The 21,854-nt window shown below is 49.4% G+C and overlaps 1 protein-coding gene across 3 annotated transcripts in view; it reads right to left on the bottom strand.

Moving 5' to 3' along the window:
• Window positions 1–5,542: 5,542 nt before the first annotated feature.
• The window catches only part of CHGA (chromogranin A), a 34,307-nt gene continuing 17,995 nt past the window's right edge, over window positions 5,543–21,854 (bottom strand). The window contains exons 5-9 of one of the 3 annotated variants that reach the window (XM_040332135.1): window positions 20,630–20,698; window positions 15,513–15,611; window positions 12,046–12,432; window positions 8,725–9,098; window positions 5,543–6,381 (exon numbers count right to left, since the gene is read on the bottom strand). In XM_040332135.1, the coding sequence (XP_040188069.1) occupies window positions 6,298–6,381; window positions 8,725–9,098; window positions 12,046–12,432; window positions 15,513–15,611; window positions 20,630–20,698 (1,013 nt within the window). In that variant the 3' untranslated portion in view covers window positions 5,543–6,297. Of the gene's footprint in view, window positions 6,382–8,656; window positions 9,099–12,045; window positions 12,433–15,512; window positions 15,612–20,629; window positions 20,699–21,854 lie in introns of all 3 variants that reach the window. The other 2 variants (XM_040332137.1, XM_040332138.1) reach the window with 2 other exon arrangements.

The following is a 21,854-nucleotide window of genomic DNA, read 5'->3' as shown; positions in this document are numbered from 1 at the left end:
TGGAATTATTTTTAAAGAAAGAAATTTTATTCTGTAAATGCAGATAGTAAATATTATCCAGTCAGAGTCAGCCGCTGGTAATGTAATTAGTAGACTTTCTAATTTGTTTTTAATTTTAAATTTTTTTTTTTTTGATTTATTGTTTTAATGCTCTTTTTAGTACTCAACACCTTTCTCTGTTCAAATAGTTCAGTGGTAGCTTAACCGAAATATCTGATCACTAATCCTTCCTGCCCGCGGGTAAATGAGACTGCCACACAGAGAGAGAGAGAGAGGCTGGCGCCACATGAAATGCACCACGCCTCCGTCAATTACGCAAGCACTTCCATGTCATTTCACCGTGTCGTACGGATGGGCCTTCTACTATTGTTTTTAGTGCAAGTGAAATTTTTGACTTCTTTTTTTTTTTTTTTTTATAAATATATATAAAAATGTATATACTGTTGCAATTGTCCTGCTGATTAAAACGGATGTACTCTATAACTTGTAGCACTGCGTCCAGAATTTATTGCAGAAGTTGGAAAACGGGGATGAACAGCGGTACACTGTGCCAACCCCGGGTAGCCAATCATCTCTTAGTTCCATAGCAGAAGGTGGACACTGGCAATTGTACTGTCTTAGTAAATGATCCAGGCTATGAATTTGTATGTTATTTTTCAGATTGTGGTTATATTATGGTATGCAGGATTCTCTGAGAGTAACAGTTCTAACAGGTTCTGGGACCTTTCATATGACCTTTCAATAGAATCATGTAGGCTGCCATTGCTTAGAATGATCATGTTCCCATGCTTTTCTTTCCCCCTTCCCTTGTCCCTTTTCTTCCCCCTTCTTCCCCCTTTTTCCCTCTGCCTTCCCCCCGCCCTCCCTCCCCCTGCCTCTTTTTGCCCTCCTTCCCCTGCCCCCTTTTGCCCCCTGCCCCTTTTCGCCCTCCTTCCTCTGCCCCTTTTCGCCCCTGCCCCTTCTTGCCCTCCTTCCTCTGCCCCTTTTCTCCCTCCTTCCCCCTGCCCCTTTTCTCTCTCCTTCCCCCTGTCCCTTTTCGCTCTCCTTCCCCCTTGCCCCTTTTCGCTCTCCTTCCCCCTTGCCCCTTTTCGCTCTCCTTCCCCCTTGCCCCTTTTTGCTCTCCTTCCCCCTTGCCCCTTTTCGCTCTCCTTCCCCCTTGCCCCTTTTCGCTCTCCTTCCCCCTTGCCCCTTTTCTTCCTCCTTCCCCCTGCCATTTTTTCTTCCTCCTTCCCCAGCCCATTCCCTTCCTCCTTCCCCCACCTTTTTCCTTCCCCCTCCCCTTCTCTTTCCTTTTGCCCCTTCCCTTCCTCCTCCCCCCTTCCCTTCTTTTTTGCCCCTTGCCCTTTGCCTTCCTCTTTGCCCTTTGCCTTCCTCTTTGCCCTTTGACTTCCTCTTTGCCCTTTGACTTCCTCTTTGCCCCTTGCCTTCCTCCTGCCCCCGCCCCCTTGCCTTCCTCCGCCCCCTTGCCTTCCTCCTGCCCCCTTGCCTTCCTCCTGCCCCCTTGCCTTCCTCCTACCCTTTGCCTTCCTCCTACCCTTTGCCTTCCTCCTACCCCTTGCCTTCCTCCTACCCCTTGCCTTCCTCCTACCCCTTGCCTTCCTCCGCCCGCTGCCCCCTTGCCTTCCTCCGCCCGCTGCCCCCTTGCCTTCCTCCGCCCGCTGCCCCCTTGCCTTCCTCCTTCTGTCCATTCCCCATCTCCTTCTGTCCGTCCCGTCCCCCCTCTTCCCTGCACTTTTCCTCCCCCCCCCCCTCACTGCCCCTTTGCTTTCCCCTTGTCCCTTCCCCCTTTAACTGCTCCTTCCCCATCCTTTATCCCTGCCCTTGCCTTTCCATTCTCGCTTCCCCTACCTCTTCAATTCTAGCTTCCCCTACCCCTTCTATTCTCTCTTTCCATATCCCTTCCATTCTAGCTTCCCCGATCCCTTCCATTCTCGCTTCCCCGATCCCTTCCATTCTCGCTTCCCCGATCCCTTCCATTCTCGCTTCCCCGATCCCTTCCATTCTCGCTTCCCCGATCCCTTCCATTCTCGCTTCCCCGATCCCTTCCATTCTCGCTTCCCCGATCCCTTCCATTCTCGCTTCCCCGATCCCTTCCATTCTCGCTTCCCCGATCCCTTCCATTCTCGCTTCCCCGATCCCTTCCATTCTCACTTCCCCTATCCGTTACCTTTCTCCCTCCATTTCCCCATTTCCTCCTTCCCTTGCTATCATTTTGCTTTAGAGTCTCTAACCTTAAATAGAGTGTAAGAATTCTGAAACGTATTCAGAATAATAGGAATCTGATGACCCGAGTTTGACGTCAAATGCAAGAAAAAAAAAAACAGCTGAGGCCTACAAAACAAAATTGCACTATGTGGCCAAAAGTCTTTGAACACTGACCATCACACCCATATGAGTTTGTTGGACATCCTAATCCAAAATCATGACCATTAATATGGAGTTGCCCCCCTCCCCCTATGGCCATTAATATGACGTTGGTCCCCCCCAGCTGTAACATCCTCCGCTCTCCTGTGAAGACTTTCCACAAGATTATGGAGAGTGTCCATGGGAATGTGTGCCTATGTGAGGTGCTGATGGTGATTCAGAAGGCCTGGCTTACCATCAGAAATTTGATTCATCCCAAGAGTTGTTCAGTAGGGTTGAGGTTAGGACACCTCCACACTAGACTGGGAAAACCATGTCTGTATGGAGCTGGCTTTGTACACAGAGGAACATGCTGGAACACAAAAGGACCTTCCCCAAGCCATTACCACAAGACTGGAAAACCACAATTCTCTACAATGTCTTTGTATGATGTAGTATTACCAGAACCCTTCTTTTGGAGACACCTGTATGAGCCTGTTGGCTATCCCATTTCAAATTCATGGCAATTAATATGGAGTTGCCCCCCCCCCCCCCCCCATGGCCAATTGTATGGAGTTGGTCCCTCTTTGTGGCTTGGCTTTGACATCCTCCACTTTTCTGGGAAGCCCCCTCCCATCCCCACATGGCCATTAATAAGGATTTGCTTCCTCTTTTGCAGCTATAATATCCTCCACTCCTTTGGGAAGGCTTTCCACAAGATGTTGGAGTGTCTGTGGGAATTTGTGTCCATTTGTGAGGTCAGGTACTGATGTTGGGTGAGAAAACCTCACTATCAGTTCCAATCTGTCCCAAAGGTATTCGGTAGGGTAGAGGTCCGGGTTCTTTGTAGGACACTCGTGTTCCTTTACACCAAACTGGTCATCCATGTCTTTATGGAGCTGGCTTTGTACACAAGGGGTACAGTCATGGTGAAACCAAAAAGGGTCGTCCCCAAACTGTTATCAAGAGGTGGGAAAGACCACAATTGTCTAAAATGGGGGGCATTAAAATATTTCTTTCAGCCGAAGTCTGAATCACATATTGTTGCAATGTCTCAGATCCTTCTTATCACAGACCCCCTCATTTTATATCACAACCCCCATTATCATATCAGCATCGTCGGTCACCCACACATCAGTCACCCACTTCACTTCAGTTTCCCCTTCACATTAAGGTCCACTGCCCCCTTTGCATTAACCCCCCTCAAAATAAGGAATGCCCACCTTCACATCATCCCTCCCCACAGCACTTACCCCCCTCTTACCCCCTCTTTACATTACCCCTCCCCACAGCACTTGCCCCCTCTTTACATTACCCCTCCCCACAGCACTTGCCCCCTCTTTACATTACCCCTCCCCACAGAACTTGCCCCCTCTTTACATTACCCCTCCCCACTTCCCCCTCTTTACATTACCCCCCCCCCCCCCCCACAGCACTTGCCCCCTTTTTACATTATCCCTCCCCACAGCACTTACCCCCTCTTTACATTGAGTGAGTTTGTGAGAAACTTATATAGCGCAACACATGCAAACTGAATCGCCTCTGGGTGCTTGGTATCCATTCCCTGGGCCCTCAGAAGAGATGGGTCTTGATCTTTCTCCTAAAGGTCAGGTGGTTTACCGCCAATCGGATGGTGGTTGGTAGCCCTCCCACAGCACTTACCCCCTCTTTACATAACCCCTCCCCACAGCACTCACCCCCTCTTTACATTACCCCTCCCCACAGAACTTGCCCCCTCTTTACATTACCCCTCCCCACAGCACTTGCCCCCTCTTTACATTACCTCCCCACAGCACTTGCCCCCCTTACATCACATCTCTTCTCCAACAGCACTGGCCTGCTTCAAATCAACCCCCCCCCAGCACTGCCCCTCGTTCAGATCTCCATTTACAACACTGCCCCCTGTACATCACATGAGCACTGCCCCTTTTTACAATCGTCCCCCAGCACTGCCCCCTTTACATCACATCCCTCCCCCCCTGGACAGCACTGCCCTTCTTCAGATCTCCCTCCACAGTACTGCCCCCTTTGCTGCTTCCCTTTACATTTCCCCACCACAGTACTGCTCCCCTTTACATTAACACCCCCCCCCCCACAGCACTGCCCCCCTACAAATCTACTTCCCCACCAACACTTGCCTCCCTTCACATCACTCCCCATAGCACTGCTCCCTTTACATGTTCCCCACTTGCCCCACCCTTCACATTCCCTGCCCCCCAGAATACTGCTCCCCTTTCACATCACCCTCCTGCCACAGTAATGTGTTCTGCCCCTTCACATCTGCCACCCACTTCAAATCATACACACACACACACAGCACTGCCGCCTTCACATCACCACCCCCCCAATTCACAGCCATGTTCTTTTGGCCACTTTGCACGGAGAGGAAGGCACAGCAGCACTGAATGGGGGCTACCCGAGGTTAACTTTTCCTAATAACAAGCTGGTCATTCGTTGCTAGGGCCACCCGGTGTCCTAGCAACCAATCATCCGCTGGTTAATCTGGAACGTTAACTAATGCAGCTCTAGCCCTTCATCCAGTACGGCTGTGCCTCCTGCTCTATCATTGCTACCCTCTGTTTCCCATTTTCCATGCTGCCTTAAGAATGCCAGCAGCGGAGGACAGTGGGGGAAAAGAAGGCTCCGAATCGGTGTGACCATGGGTCCGGATTGGGACAGTGGCTCGGTCCGGGTTCCAGACCACGGTCCGCCGTTTAGAAAGAAAGGCTCCTAAGCAGGGCCGCCATGGGTCCGGATGGCACAGTGGCTCGGTCCAGATATGGAGCGCGATTCGCCATTTAGAAAGGAAGGCTCCTAAGCGGTGCAGCCATGGGTCTGGATTGGGACCGTGGCTCGGTCCGGGTCTGGACCACGGTCCGCCATTTAGAAAGAAAGGCTCCTAAGTAGGGCCGCCATGGGTCCGGATGGCACGGTGGCTCGGTCCAGATCTGGACCGCGATTCGCCATTTAGAAAGGAAGGCTCCTAAGCGGTGCAGCCATGGGTCTGGATTGGGACCGTGGCTCGGTCCGGGTCTGGACCACGGTCCGCCATTTAGTAATGACTTTGTATGATGCAGTATTATCGTTCCCTTCCCTGGGAACACCTGAACTCCATCATTTGGAGGGTGGTCAAAATTCTTGGCCTTTTTATACTGTAAATTTGATGCACAAAACAATGTAGCAAATGAAACACGAGACGCAAAGGAAAAAAATCGTATTTTATTTCCCTGTAAATAATTTTTACAACAGAATAGACCTCCACTCCCAGGATTTAATCAAAAAGTAACAAGTTATTGCAATATGTCAATCTAACATAAAAATTACCTTTGTACTAAAAAGCGTTTAGCGTCCAAACTGAAGCCATAGAGAAAAAAAAAAAAAAAAACTGAGATGTCATCAGATTCATCCCTTATCATCGGACACCTTCGTATTGCCTCTGACGCGCCTGAAAATGGATCGGAAAATAATCTGTGCCAAGAGCTAATCTCCCCACCCCCAGAAATGTGCGATGACCACCTTGTATGACAGACTGGTGAGAACAATGAAATAAAACTAGTGCAGGTTTAAAGTAAACTCATCATGAGAGCCTTACGGGGGCGGCCATTGATCATCTCCTCCTGAAAATGGCTGTTCTACTCACCACCTGGCTTGGTAACTTGGCGCAAGCATGCGGGTCAGGAAAATCCTGGTCTGCATGCGTGTTCTGAGACTCTAGGCTCTGATGGAAGCCAGGAGACCAGGATGACAGCCAGGCAGTTAGCATTTTAAGAAGGATGGTCAGCATTGGCGGCCTCTAAGCCTCTTTCGTGAAAAAAGGTTCTGTTTAACCCCAATCCTGCCATAAGCGGTTTGCCGATGGCGGTCGTAGGGTTAATGTAGGACACGCATGTAAAAAGGTGCGATGGTGTGTATTTTTATTTTTTATTTTTATTTTTTTTATTGTTGGGTCGTAGTTCATCCCCTCCTCAAATCATGCAGTTTGTGGGCGACGTTTTCCAGCTCAGCCTCGATGGCGGCCAGGCTCTCCAGTTCTTGATCCTGCAGGAAAGAAGACAAATGCAATCTTGTTTGGCAAATTTAATCAGAATTATAAAAAAGAAAATCAATAAACCCACATTGAACGCCAAGATCTTTACATTTCATGAGTCCTTATTGGATGAATGTTAGACACGTGCAATTCGTTTCGTTTTTTTAACGAATTTAGACAATTTCGTTATTAATGTTCGGAAATTCATTTTATATTCGGAAATTGTAATATTCAGAAATATTTATTATTATTGTTATGCATTATTATTAGTTATGTTCCATTCGATTAGATACGAAATTCGTTATTACGGATAATTCATAACTTCAGATATGTATTCGTTACATTCAACATCCAAACTTTAAAGGAAATTCCCATACCTATAATTTAATAGTTATTATTAACTAATCATTTCCAAATAATAACGAATTTCCAAATATTAATATTCGGAAATTCGTTAGCTGTTATTAGTTGATAATTTCCGAATATTAAGGAATTTCCGAATATTAACTAATAATTTCCAAATATTAACTAATAATTTGGAAATTCGTTAATATTTGGAAATTCGTTAATTATTAACTAATTTCCAAATATTAACGAATTTCCAAATAATAACTAATATTCAGAAATTCGTTAACGAATTTCCAAATATTAATATTTGGAAATTCGCTAATATTTGGAATTTATTAGTTATTAATATTTGGAAATTTGTTAATATTAAAAAATTAACAAATAATAATAAACGAATTTCCAAATATTATCGGCTAATAATAACTATTAAATTATAGGTATTGGAATTTCCTTTAAAATTTGGCTGTTGGTGAACGTAACGAATACAAATTTATCTAAAGTTAAACATAATCCTTAATATGAATGCTGAATCAAAACAAATGGAACGGAATGAAATAATGATAATAAGTTTTTATTAATTATTGTCATTTATTATTATTTAGTTACGTTCCATTTGTTTAGATACGGCATTCACATTAAAGGAGTTATAAAGGAAAAATATTTTTTGACCTTAATGCATCCTATGCATTAAGGTGAAAAAACATCCAACAGTACTGTCCCCCCCCCCCGAACCCCCGTTTTACTTGCCTCACCCCTCAAAAGTCCTGCGCGCGTCCACGTGATCCTCTTCGATTCCCAGCCTGCCTGTTGATTGGCTAGGCTGGACGGATTGATAGCAGCGCAGCTATTGGCTGGCGCTGCTGTCAATCACATCCGATGACGCGGCGCGCTGGGGGGCAGGGCCAAGTGATACAGTGAGCGGCTATGGCCGCTTGCTGTATCACAGGAGCGCGCCCGCAATTACTCACCACCATGCGAACTCTCTCGCATGCTTGTGGTGAGTTCTTGAGGGGAGGACCAGAGACAGCCGCCGAGGGACCCCAGAAGACGTGGATCAGGGCCACACTGTGCAAAACGAACCGCACAGTGGAGGTATAAGTTTGTTATTTTAAAGGAAAAAAACATTTTTCTTTACTAACCCTTTAAGAATAATTTGTCACTTCAGATACATTTGTTACGTTCACCAACAGCAATTTAATAGTTAATTTTATTAACAAATAATTTCCAAATATTAATATTCGGAAATGTGTTAATATTTGTTACAGATGACTCACCTGCAGACCCTGTGTTTACATGTAAGTAATGGCGGCATTCAAATGTAAATAAAGGCGGTATTCATATGTATATCATGCCCCTCTGCAGTGAAGAGATGATGTGCTGTAACCCCTAGCAACCAAGCAGTGAGCAGAATTACTGTACAGTAATCTCTAGCAACCAATCAGTGAGCAGTATTACTGTACAGTAATCTCTAGCAACCAATCAACAAGAAGAAATCATGTGCTGTAACCTCTAGCAACTAATCAGTGAGCTGTAATGTGTGCTGTAACCTCTAGCAACCAGTCAGTGAGTGGTAATGATATGCTGTAACCTCTGGCAACCAATCACAATCACTGCCTGATCTGATACAGTAAATTGATTTTAAGTCTAGCTGATATTTATTGTATGTTTTAGAGCAGGTGGAGAGCAAAATTGCATGGGCGGGGGGGTATTGCGTGGCGCCAATAAAAAATTTTTCCAGGGTCCAATCAACATTAAAGACGGCCCTGCTTATGTTTCGCACCCAAGAAGGTGGCACCCAACTCAGAGCATTAGCTATTCTGTATAGGAAATGTAATCATGATGACAATATATGGAACAGGAAGTATGTAATAAGATCTCCAGCATGGTAGGATGGCGGTGTGGCGTGGTGTGATGGCGTCGCAGGTATGGACAACGTACCATTGTGTAGCGGACAATGGCACGGGCTGCTGCTTTTACTGTGACCTTTCTGATGTTCTAACACCAACCTCGGTCTTCCTGTTGGCACTGCCCTCTTCCTCCTTCCTCTCTTCTGGCCTTTTGGACATCGGAGTCTCCATGTCCTCTCTCGAGGTTTGCTGCCGCTGTCGCTCTTCGCGCTCCTCGCTGGCCGGCTCGTACTTTTGGTCTTTGGTGGGAATTTTCATGGATCGGTCTGGGTCCTCCTCACTGGCGTCCCGCTTGGCGCACCTCTTGGCTCGGAGCTCCTTCGCCAGCTCATCCATTTTGTTCCATCGTTTGGAATCCTCGAGGTCTTTGGTGGTTTCGTCGTCGGAACAGTCAGTCGTCTCACTTTCCTGTTGTTTGCTTTCCTTGCTGGTCTCCACTTCCGATCTCGTCTCTTCAGGAGTCCTCATCGAATCTACAAGACGAGAAATAATGGACACTACAAATCCATTCTCTTCATTCCTCTCCTCTCCTGAAATACTCTGCTCCTTCCTCTATAACTCTCCTCTCCTGAAATACTCTGCTCTGCTGGAGGACTCTGCTCCTTCCTCTAACTCTCCTGAAATACTCTTCTCTGCTGGAGGACTCTGCTCCTTCCTTGAACTCTCCTCTTCTGAAATACTCTGCTCTGCTGGAGGACTCTGCTCCTTCCTCTAACTCTCCTCTCCTAAAATACTCTGCACTGCTGAAGGACTCTGCTCCTTCCTCTATAACTCTCCTCTTCTGAAATACTCTGCACTGCTGGGGGACTCTGCTCCTTCCTCTATAACTCTCCTCTCCTGAAATACTCTGCTGGAGGACTCTGCTCCTTCCTCTAACTTTCTTAATATGAAAAGTCAGAAGAACTCGCTGATGCATTCTGGGATTCTAAAGGGCCCCTTCATCAGGATTTTTCTGGTAAGAATCTAGACGATCTTGGGATTGAACAGGTTAAAGATGATAAACTTTAGGGGCCATTCAGTGTTGCGTTAACAGATGCCGGTTGAATCACGCCAACCTTTATTGTGTTGATGTAGTCCGTTCCACTACCATTTAAGTTTTTTTTTGGCAGCGCGGCATGCATTGTTCTTTTGACAAGGGGCAAGGGTGGCACCCCATTGCACCAAAATAGATGAGGTGCATTGCAGTGTGTTACTGGCAGGGCTTTTCTTTCAGCGGGAACATGGGGAAACGCAGTTGTGGCATTCTCCAGCACTGAATGGGATGCTGGGGTGTGCTGGAGGGTCTATTGATGGGAGATCTATTGTAGCTGAGAGGAGGGAGGGGGGGTCTTATGTTGCTGGGGGGTCACTTGTTGCTTGAAGAGATCTATTGTTGCTGGGTGCTGGGAGATAAACCGTATTATTACGTTGGGGGTCTATTGTTGCTGGGAAGTTATTGGCGTAGTAGTTTGTTGCTGAGGGTCTATTGTTGCTGGATTGGGGTCTATTGTTGCTTCAGGAGTCTTTTGTTGCTGGAGGGAAGTCTACTGTTGATTCAGGGTCTATTATTGTTTCAAGGATCTATTGTTCCTTGGGGATCTTGTGTTGCTGGGAGGGATCTACTGTCGAGGGAAGGGGTCTATTGTTGCTGTCTACTGGGATATCTACTGTATTATTACATTGGAGGTCTATTGTTGCTGGGGGGGGGGGGGTAAGGTTGCCACCTTTTCTTCAAGCCAAACCGGAAGACTTTGGTGGCCTGAGGCTGGGACTCCTTTGGGTGCCCCAAGGAGAGTAGTAATTGGTGTTCATAGCCTGCCGCAACAAACGGTGGGTGTGGCCAAATTTCCCTGCCTCGGATGGAATCATTGGAGGCCTATTGGAGGTCTATTGTTGCTGGGGGGGGGGGGGGTTAAGGTTGCCACCTTTCCTTTAAGCCAAACCCGAAGACTTTGGTGGCCTGGGACTCCTTTGGGTGCCCCAAGGAGAGTAGTAATCGGTGCGCATAGCCTGCCGCAGCAAACAGTGGGTGTGGCCAAATTTCCCTGCCCCCAGACTGCCGCCTACAGCTCCCGGATGGAATCAGATTTGTGTGCGACTATCTTGGTTACTTGCGGAGTCACAGCCCGGTCAGAATAATGTGTCCGGGTTTCAGTCCACCTGAAACCCAGACACATGATTTAAAACTTGGACTGTCTGGGTGAATCCTGGACAGATGGCATCCCTGGGGGGGTCTATTGTTGCTGGAGGGAAGTCTACTGTTGCTTCAGGGTCTATTATTGCTTCAAGGATATATTGTTCCTGGGGGGGGATCTTATGTTGCTGGGAGGGATCTACTGTCGAGGGAGGGGTCTATTGTTGCTGGGGGGGGGGGTGGGAGGCTTACGGATAGTATTTTGTTGCTGATGCTCTGTTGTTGCTGGAGGGATCTATTGTTCCTGACTGCAGAGGATTGTGCTCGGAGGTGGGTAGGGCACAGAGACAAGGGGGTAAAGCGGGTAGTACCTGGGAATAAAAAAGCCCTGGTTACTGGACCAGGAGAGTGGGAATGGGACCTCAAATCTCAATCTTTGGCGCAGACGTACAATCAAACATATTGGGGGGGGGGGCAGTTTGTTTTCCCCCCGGGCTCTAGATGACCTTGTCCCGGAACTGCCCAAGCCCTAAACACTTAGGCCCAGATTCTCAAAGGCGTTACGACGGCGCAACACCATTTGCGCCGTCGTAAGTCCTAATCTGGCCCCGGGTATCTATGCGACTGATTCTTAGAATCAGTTACGCATAGATACCCATTAGATCTGAGAGGCGTAAGGCTCTTACGCTGTCAGTTCTTAAATGTAATTTTTTTTCCCCGCCGCTAGGTGTCGCCGACGTCGTTTTCCCCGTCGCTTATGTAAATTAGCAAATTACGACGATTCCCGAACGTACGCGCGCTCGACGCAGAGAATTTACGACGTTTCCGTAGGCTTTGCGACGCGTAAAGTTGCCGCTAGGGGTCTATGAGGCGCAGCCAATGTTAAGTATGGCCGTCGTTCCCGCGTCGAAATTTAAAAAATCTACGTCGTTTGCGTAAGACGTCCGTGAATGGCGCTGGACGCCGTTAACGTCTAAGCAAATGACGTCGGTGCGACGTCATTTAGCGCAATGCACGTCGGGTAATTTACCCGACGGAGCATGCGCAGTACGCTCGGCGCGGGAACGCGCCTAATTTAAATGGTGCCCGCCCCATTTGAATTGGGCGGCCTTGCGCCGAGCGCTTTTACGATACACCGCCGCAAGTTTACAGGTAAGTGTTCCGAGAATCAGGCACTAACGCTGTAAACCTGCGGCGGTGTAACGTAAATCGCATACGTTACGCTGCCCAGGAGCAACGTAATTCTATGAGAATCTGGGCCTTATAATATGAAATGACGTCTTTCTATAGAAGTAGCCGAAACGTACTGTCCTCCCGCTGCGTTTCGTCCTCCTCGTTCTCCGTCTCATTGCTCTCTTGCTTTAGGTCTTCCTTCTCATGGTCTCCAATCTCCTCATCCTCGGGATCCTTCTTAGACGCGGCCTCCTTCTCCTCGGACCCGCCATCGCCGGCGTCTTCCTGATTGTCCTTGGGAAGCTCCATGTCGTTGATCTCATCGGTGATGTGATTGTCGATCTCCTCCTCGTCCTCCGGGGTCTCCTCTCTCTTGCTGATCTCGTTACTCTCCAGCTCCTCGCCGCTGTCACCTTCCCGAGAGCGCTCCGAGCTCGCTTTCCTCTCTTCCTCTGGCTGCCTCTTGGCCTCCTCCTCGCTTTCCGAGAATTCACCGTGGAGAGGAAACTCGTCCGATTTTTCTACAGAGAGAAAGAAATGATTGGTTTACAGGTCAGAAATGTGGGGGGCGCTCTCTCTCTCTCGGGGGGACGGCTCTCTGATGCTGCAGTCTAATGACTTTCTCAATATCTGACCTCATTCCTGCAGGCTTGGGAGATCTATCCGCGTTCTCTGTTTTATTGGAAGAACGAGATAAAACGTGAATGGATGAAACCTTCTCATAGTAAAGGAAAATGCCAAAAATAATATAGGCTGCTTATCCCATCTTCTGTATGTGGATATTGTATATTCTGAATGTACCCCCTTCACCCCGACCACCCCCTACACCAGTGATGGTGAACCTTGGCACCCCAGATGTTTTGGAACTTCCCATGATGCTCAACTGCACTGCAGTGTGCCAAGGTTCACCATCACTGCCCTACACCCACTTTATTCTTCCCATTCCAAGCACCCCATTCCCCTCTCACCATCCACTGCACCCCATTCCCCTCTCACCATCCACTGCACCCTCTTCACCATCCCCTGCACCCCATTGCACTTCCAACCATCCTCTGCACTCCTTTCCCACCATCCATTGCACCCCCTTCCCCTTCTCACCATCCATTGCACCCCCTTCCCCTTCTCACCATCCATTGCACCCCCTTCCCCTTCTCACCATCCATTGCACCCCCTTCCCCTTCTCACCATCCATTGCACCCCCTTCCCCTTCTCACCATCCATTGCACCCCCTTTCCCTTCTCACCATTCCATCAACCCCTTCTCACCATCCACTGCACCCCCTTCCCCTTCTCACCATCCACTGCACCCCCTTTCCCTTTTCAACTTCCCCAGCACCCCCTTCTCACCATCCACTGCACCCCATTCCACTTCCAACCATCCCCTGCACCCCCTTCTCACCATCCATTGCACCCCCTTTCTTTCTCAACTTCCCCAGCACCCCCTTCTCACCATCCACTGCACTCCTTTCTCTCAACACCCCATGCACTCCTTTCCCCTTCTTACCATCCACTGCACCCCCTTCTCTCTAGACCCTGCACCCCTTTCCCCTTCTCACCATCCCCTGCACTCCCTTCCCCATCTCACCATCCCTAGCACCCCCTTCTCACCATCCATGGCACCCCCTTCCTCTTCTCTCTAGCCCCTGCACCCCATTCCCTTCTCACCATCCACTGCACCCCATTCCCCTCTCACCATCCACTGCACCCCATTGCACTTCCAACCATCCTCTGCACTCCTTTCCCACCATCCATTGCATCCCCATCTCACCATCCACTGCACCCCTTTCTCTCAACATCCCCAGCACCCCCTTCTCACCATCCACTGCACCCCATTCCACTTCCAACCATCCCCTGCACCCCCTTCCTTTCTCAACTTCCCCAGCACCCCCTTCTCAACACCCCATGCACTCCTTTACCCTTCTTACCATCCACTGCACCTCCTTCTCTCTAGACCCTGCACCCCTTTCCCCTTCTCACCACCCACTGCACCCCCTTGCATTGTCACCATCAACTGCACTCCCTTCCCCATCTCACCATCCCTAGCACCCCCTTCTCACCATCCATGGCACCCCCTGCCTCTTCTCTCTAGCCCCTGCACCCCATTCCCTTCTCACCATCCAGTGCTCTACTGAACACCAGAGGACAATGTCAGGAGGGCAGCGTCGGTGGGGCAGAGGGGACAGCGCCGGTGGGGCAGAGGGGACAGCGCCGGTGGTTTATTTTTTATCTATTTTTTTTTTATTACAGTAAAACCTTGGATTGCGAGCATAATTCGTTCCAGAAACATGCTTGTAAGCCTCAGCTGCACTGGGCAGTGAATGAATGGGGAGTGCTCTGTGCTGAGTGGCTTCCTGTTCATTCAAAATCTGAAGCACAGTTTACCATGCTTGAACACAGTGACTAATTGGTACCAATCACTCACTCTGTTCATTCAGAAAAAAAAAAGCACTCGTGGGTTTAACTAATATTTTAGTGGTATAATTTTCCTTAAACCACTTAACCCCCGGACCATATTGCTGGTCAAAGACCAGAGCACTTTTTGCGACGTGGCTCCCAAACAAAATTGGCGTTCTTTTTTCCCCACAAATAGAGCTTTCTTTTGGTGGTATTTGATCACCTCTGCGGTTTTTATTTTTTGCGCTATAAACAAAAACAGAGCGACAATTTTGAAAAAAATTATATTTTTTACTTTTTGCTATAATAAATATCCCCCAAAAATATATAAAAAAAAAAATTTCCCTCAGTTTAGGCCGATACGTATTCTTCTACATATTTTTGGTAAAAAAAAAAAAAACGCAATAAGCGTTTATTGATTGGTTTGCGCAAAATTTATAGTGTTTACAAAATAGGGAATAGTTTTATTGCATTAGTATTAATTTTTTTTTTCACTACTAATGGCGGCGATCAGCGATTTTTTTCGGAACTGCGACATTATGGCAGTCACTTCGGACAATTTTGACACATTTTTGGGACCATTGTCATTTTCACAGCAAAAAATGCATTGTTTACTGTGAAAATGACAATTGCAGTTTGGGAGTTAACCACAAGGGGGCACTGAAGGGGTTAAGTGTGACCTCATCTGTGTTTCTAACTGTAGGGGGGGCGGTGCTTTAGGTGTGACGTCATTGATCGTGTTTCCCTATAATCAGGGAACACACGATCAATGACAGCGCCACAGTAAAGCACGGGGAAGCTGTGTTTACACACGTCTCTCACCGTTGTTCAGCTCCGGGGACCGATCGTGGGACTCCAGCGGCGATCGGGTCCCCAAGCTTCGGACCAGGTCGCTGGCGCGCGCCCGCGACCCACGGCTGGACACTTAAAGAGGATGTACAGGTACGTGCTTGTGCCCAGCCGTGCCATTCTGACGACGTATTTCTGCAGGAGGCGGTCCTTAAGCGGTTAAACAGTTGGTATCATTATGATTAGATGGAAGATATCAGATTTCAGCTGAACAGGAGAAAACCGAATCCAATCACATAACCGATTGTGACGGTGAGCGGCGGTATTAGCGCTAAGCTTTTGCGGGGTATCGTATGAGCGCAGAACGCCAAGGTCATCGGATAAAGAGAGATGGATTTCAGAGTCGCAGTGACACGAACCGGAGACGGGCGCTTTGTCCTCCTGCTTCTCGAGGACTCCGGAAAGCTCTTCCTCGTAGCCGCGATTCTTCTTCGCTTTCTGCAGCCTCTCCACGGCCCCTGGGGACAGCAAAATAGAAGGTATGTAAAATGATCAAACTGCGATCACATACAGTCTATAAAAATAGAAACCCCTGATCAGTACGGGGGCTAGACATCCGACAATACCACTGCCTGCCCCGAGGGTGGTAGAGCCCGATAGGTCTGGTATGGACACTACGTTTTTCCTTTAATAGCCGGGTTCTGGCAATTGCAACTGTGAGTGAATTTAAATGCCATTGGACTCTTTTTTCTTTAGAAATTTAATTTTTGCTGCAGCAGGTTCTATACAGGGTAGAGATGCTCCACTTTACAGGCAGACTAAGGAGACCCCTCTCCCCCCGGCACTATATTTAGAGGAATTGTTCATTTGTATTGTTGCACTATAAGCATTTCATTATAATCATGGCTCCTGAAAAAAAAACTATAATTTTTAAAACATTTTTTGCATTGACACATCACATGTCCCCCAAGGCCGGACCCAGACCGCCCCCCCAAGGCCCCTATTATGGCTAATTTTTTTTTCACCGCACTTTTCCTGACGGGTGTATGCTATGAAGCATACACCCTGTACAACCACTTTTACCTACAGGTAAGCCTAGATTAAGACTTACCTGTAGGCATAGGTGTGCACAGCCTATTGCATTAGGGTGTGCACCCAACATGCGTGTGCGTCTTTTGACCGATGGTGTGTACAATGCATAAGTTAGAATGCAATAGGCTGTGCACACCTTTGCCTACAGGTGAGCCTTAATCTAGGCTTACCTGTAGGTAAAAGTGGTTGTACAGGGTGGACAACCACTTTAAGCATAATGGCATCTATTTGGACAATGTCCCATGGTACCCTGATGTAAGGGTAACAACGACGAGGACCCTGATGTAAAAGCGGAAACTCTGATGGGGACCTGGATGTATGGGGGGGACCCCGATGTAAAAGCGGAAACTCTGATGGGGACCTGGATGTAAGGGGGGGACCCCGATGTAAAAGAGGAAACTCTGATGGGGACCTGGATGTAAGGGGGGGACCCCGATGTAAAAGAGGAAACTCTGATGGGGACCCCGATGTAAAAGAGGAAACTCTGATGGGGACCTGGATGTAAGGGGGGGACCCCGATGTAAAAGAGGAATCTCTGATGGGGACCTGGATGTATGGGGGGGACCCCGATGTAAAAGAGGAAACTGATGGGGACCTGGATGTAAGGGGGGGACGCCGATGTAAAAGAGGAATCTCTGATGGGGACCTGGATGTATGGGGGGGACCCCGATGTAAAAGAGGAAACTCTGATGGGGACCTGGATGTAAGGTGGGGACCCCGATGTAAAAGAGGAAACTCTGATGGGGACCTGGATGTAAGGGGGGGACCCCGATGTAAAAGAGGAAACTCTGATGGGGACCTGGATGTAAGGGGGGGACCCCGATGTAAAAGAGGAAACTCTGATGGGGACCTGGATGTAAGGGGGGGACCCCGATGTAAAAGAGGAAACTCTGATGGGGACCTGGATGTAAGGGGGAGGGGACCTGGATGTAAGGGGAGGGGACCTGGATGTAAGGTGAGGGGGGACCTGGATGTAAGGGGGAGGGGACCTGGATGTAAGGGGAGGGGGGACCTGGATGTAAGGGGGGACCTGGATGTAAGGGGAGGGGGACCTGGATGTAAGGGGAGGGGGACCTGGATGTAAGGGGAGGGGGACCTGGATGTAAGGGGGGACCTGGATGTAAGGGGGGGGACCTGGATGTAAGGGGGGGGACCTGGATGTAAGGGGAGGGACCTGGATGTAAGGGGAGGGACCTGGATGTAAGGGGAGGGGGACCTGGATGTAAGGGGGAGGGGACCTGGATGTAAGGGGGAGGGGACCTGGATGTAAGGGGGAGGGGACCTGGATGTAAGGGGAGGGGACCTGGATGTAAGGGGAGGGGACCTGGATGTAAGGGGAGGGGGGACCTGGATGTAAGGGGAGGGGGGACCTGGATGTAAGGGGAGGGGGACCTGGATGTAAGGGGAGGGGACCTGGATGTAAGGGGAGGGGGGACCTGGATGTAAGGGGAGGGGGACCTGGATGTAAGGGGAGGGGGACCTGGATGTAAGGGGAGGGGGACCTGGATGTAAGGGGAGGGGGACCTGGATGTAAGGGGAGGGGGACCTGGATGTAAGGGGGAGGGGACCTGGATGTAAGGGGAGGGGGACCTGGATGTAAGGGGAGGGACCTGGATGTAAGTGGGAGGGGACCTGGATGTAAGGGGAGGGACCTGGATGTAAGGGGGAGGGGACCTGGATGTAAGGGGAGGGGACCTGGATGTAAGGGGAGGGACCTGGATGTAAGGGGGAGGGGACCTGGATGTAAGGGGAGGGGGACCTGGATGTAAGGGGAGGGGGACCTGGATGTAAGGGGGGGGGACCTGGATGTAAGGGGGGGGACCTGGATGTAAGGGGAGGGGGGACCTGGATGTAAGGGGAGGGACCTGGATGTAAGGGGAGGGACCTGGATGTAAGGGGAGGGGGGACCTGGATGTAAGGGGGAGGGGGGACCTGGATGTAAGGGGGAGGGGACCTGGATGTAAGGGGAGGGGGGACCTGGATGTAAGGGGAGGGGGACCTGGATGTAAGGGGGGGGGGACCTGGATGTAAGGGGGGGGACCTGGATGTAAGGGGAGGGACCTGGATGTAAGGGGGGGGACCTGGATGTAAGGGGAGGGGGGACCTGGATGTAAGGGGGAGGGGACCTGGATGTAAGGGGAGGGGGACCTGGATGTAAGGGGGGGGGACCTGGATGTAAGGGGAGGGGGACCTGGATGTAAGGGGGGGGGCCTGGATGTAAGGGGAGGGACCTGGATGTAAGGGGAGGGGGGACCTGGATGTAAGGGGGGGGACCTGGATGTAAGGGGAGGGGGGACCTGGATGTAAGGGGGAGGGGACCTGGATGTAAGGGGGGGGGGACCTGGATGTAAGGGGAGGGGGACCTGGATGGAAGGGGGGGGGGCCTGGATGTAAGGGGAGGGGGACCTGGATGTAAGGGGGGGGACCTGGATGTAAGGGGAGGGACCTGGATGTAAGGGGAGGGGGGACCTGGATGTAAGGGGGGGGACCTGGATGTAAGGGGGGGGGGGACCTGGATGTAAGGGGAGGGGGACCTGGATGTAAGGGGAGGGACCTGGATGTAAGGCAAAACGCTAATAACGTTTTTTTTCACCCTGCCAATATGTATACAATCTACAATGTGTCCCTCATACTGACACATTTGGAGCCCCCGACTCTAAGGCCCCTTTCACTCGGGGTGGACTCCGTCTCAGCGGGGTCCGTCGGCTCATTGGGAGATCTCTCCACTGAGTCGGAGGATGACAAGTCCCTCTCTGCTCACTAGACTAAGATGGAGGATCGGGATCAGCCGCAGTAACGGTCGCTTCCGCCGCTCACTGCTGCGGATTGTGTCTATTATTATCTCCGGGCGTCTCTATGACAATTGTCTGATCTGCTGGGATTAGGGCTCAGCTTCTCCCTGGGCTCAGAGGAAGTAACCAAATGCTGCAAATAGTCCCCGAGTCTCAGCCGTGACGGGCGAAGCAACCGGGGCAAAGGGGGCCGAAAAAATGCCAACCAGTTATGCTTTTGTTACAAATCAATGAATGCATTTAAATGCAGCCTCAGATCTTCTTTCAAGAGAGTTCTATGAAAAAGAACACACTTTCAGCATCCCTTTAGACCTGCATGTTCCTCCCTGCCGGCCACTGAGTGAAACAGATTTTAGCTGCGCAACCTGCTGATCAGTTGCTTGCTTTGTAATTAAGATTGCACAGTTAAAGAAATCTAGAACTGATCAGCAGATTGCACAATTAAAGAAATCGGGCAACTGATCAATAGATTGCACACCCAATCAGCATGCATGACTAAAGGAATGCCAGCAGTGGGGTAGATTCAGAGAGCAATTACGCCTGCGTATCCATAGATACACCGCGTAATTGCTAAGCTGCGCCGGCGTATCTACTTTCTGTATTCAGAAAGCTAGATACGCCGACTTTAGCCTAAGATACGACTGGCATAAGTCTCTTACGCCGTCGTATCTTAGGGTGCATTCTGACGCTGGCCGCTAGGTGGCGCACCCGTAGTTGTCAGCGTAGAGTATGCAAATTGCATACTTACGCTGATTCACAACCGTACGTGCGCCCGGCGTTCGTTTTTTTACGTCGTTTGCGTACGTCGGTTTCGTCGTAAGGCTGCTCCTGCTATTAGGAGGCGCAGCCAATGGCAAGTATGGACGTCGTTCCCGCGTCGCGATTTGAACATTTTACGTCGTTTGCGTAAGTCGTCCGTGAATGGCGCTGGACGCCATTTACGTTCACGTTGATACCAATGACGTCCTTGCGACGTCAATTACCGCAATGCGCGTCGGGAAATTTTAGGGGCGGCGCATGCGCAGGACGTTCGACCTAATTTAAATGATCCACGCCCCCTACGGGATCATTTGAATTACGCGCGCTTACGCCGGCCCCTTTTACGCTACGCCGCCGCAACTTTACAGGCAAGTGCTTTGTGAATCAAGCACTTCGCCCGTAAAACTTGCGGAGGCGTAACGTAAATGTCATTCGTTACGCCGCCGCAGTTTTGCGCGCCCCTACCCAAATCCACCCCAATTTGTTTTTTTCATATAACTCAGGAACAAAAATGATCGATTAAGCAAAAAGAATTGTTCATATCGCCATAAAAAAAGTCACCCTTACTCAACTGTTAGTTTTAAATGAGTTAAATAATGATAGGTGGGCTGACATTTCCTGGTGCCGCCCCTGGCTCCCTTCATTGCTGCTCACAAGATGAAAAGCCCAGGTCCTAACTGGATGCCGGAGCACTGTGTATAATGAACAACATCCATGTTTCAGAAAAAATAATCTCTTGTTCCAGCTCAGTGCTGCTGATCTCCTTCAACCTCTTTACAGTAATTTCCCCATCTACATGCATTGTCAGCATTGGTTGCACCATCATTGCTTTGGACCAGTTTCCTGATGGTGACAACAGTGGACCATGCCTGTGAAAGGTTCGAGGTCTTTACCTTGGGAAGCCAGTTCCTGCAGCTCCTTCAGTAGATTCTGATGCCTGAGGATGGAGATAATCCTTTCATCTGCAATAAAGACATCAGAATTACTTTACTGGGGAAACCAACCCAAAGGTAACATTAGTGACATTATCAGTTATAGGTGGAGATCCTTCTTCTGGACCATATTCTCAAATAATTTACGCCGGCGTATCAGCAGATACGCCGACGTAAGTCCGATCCTATGTTTAAGTGTATTCTCAAACTGAGATACACTTAAACATGCCTAAGATACGACGGCCTGCGCCGTTGTATCTTAGGCTGCAATATTTACGCTGACCGCTAGGTGGCGGTCAGCGTAGAATATGCAAATGACTAGTCACGCCGATTCTCTAACGTACGCTTGCCCGCCGTAGTGTTTTAACGTCGTTTCCGTAAGCGACACGCGGCGTAAAGATAAACATGCCCCCTAGGTGGCGTACTCAATGTTAAGTATGGCCGTCGATCCCGCGTCGAAATTTGAAAATTTAACGTCGTTTGCGTAAGTCGTCCGTGAATGGCGCTGGACGCCATTTACGTTACAGTCAAAACAAATGACGTCCGTGAGACGTCAAAACAAATGACGTCTGTGAGACATCATTTAGCGCAATGCACGTCGGGTAATTTACCCGACGGAGCATGCGCATTACGATCGGCGCGGGAGCGCGCCTAATTTAAATGATCCACGCCCCCTACCAGGATCATTTGAATTAGGAGGGCTTGCGCGGGTGGACTTTACGCAACGCCGCCGCAAGTTTACAGGTAAGTGGTTTGGGAATCAGGCACTTGCCACTTAAACTTGCGGCGGCGTAACGTAAAGGACATACGTTCCGCCGCCTCAGATCTTTAAGAATATGCCCCTCTATCTCTTATGATCTCCAGTGGTAAGATCCAGGGCTGGGGTGAGAGGGGGAGCTGTCCCCTGGGCGCAGTGAAGCAAAGGGGCATAGAATGGGAACAGGGTATAACACCTATTCTACAGCATGTATTAACAGTGGAGAAGGGGACTACAATTCTGGATCCGCCATCAGGGAATTATGGGGCCCCTTACACAGCTTCAGGCACGGGCCCCCTGGAGCAGAGAACCGGGGGGGGGGTGCTGCCGTCTCAGATTGAGAAGCGGGGGAGCTGCCGCCTCAGATTGAGAAATATATATATATATATATATATATATATATATATATATATATATATATATAAAAAT

Source organism: Rana temporaria, chromosome 13 (genome assembly GCF_905171775.1).
Source record: "Rana temporaria chromosome 13, aRanTem1.1, whole genome shotgun sequence".
Classification (NCBI taxonomy): Eukaryota; Metazoa; Chordata; class Amphibia; order Anura; family Ranidae; genus Rana; species Rana temporaria.
Note: the sequence above shows the minus strand (reverse complement) of the source record. Positions and strands in the feature narration are given on the sequence as shown.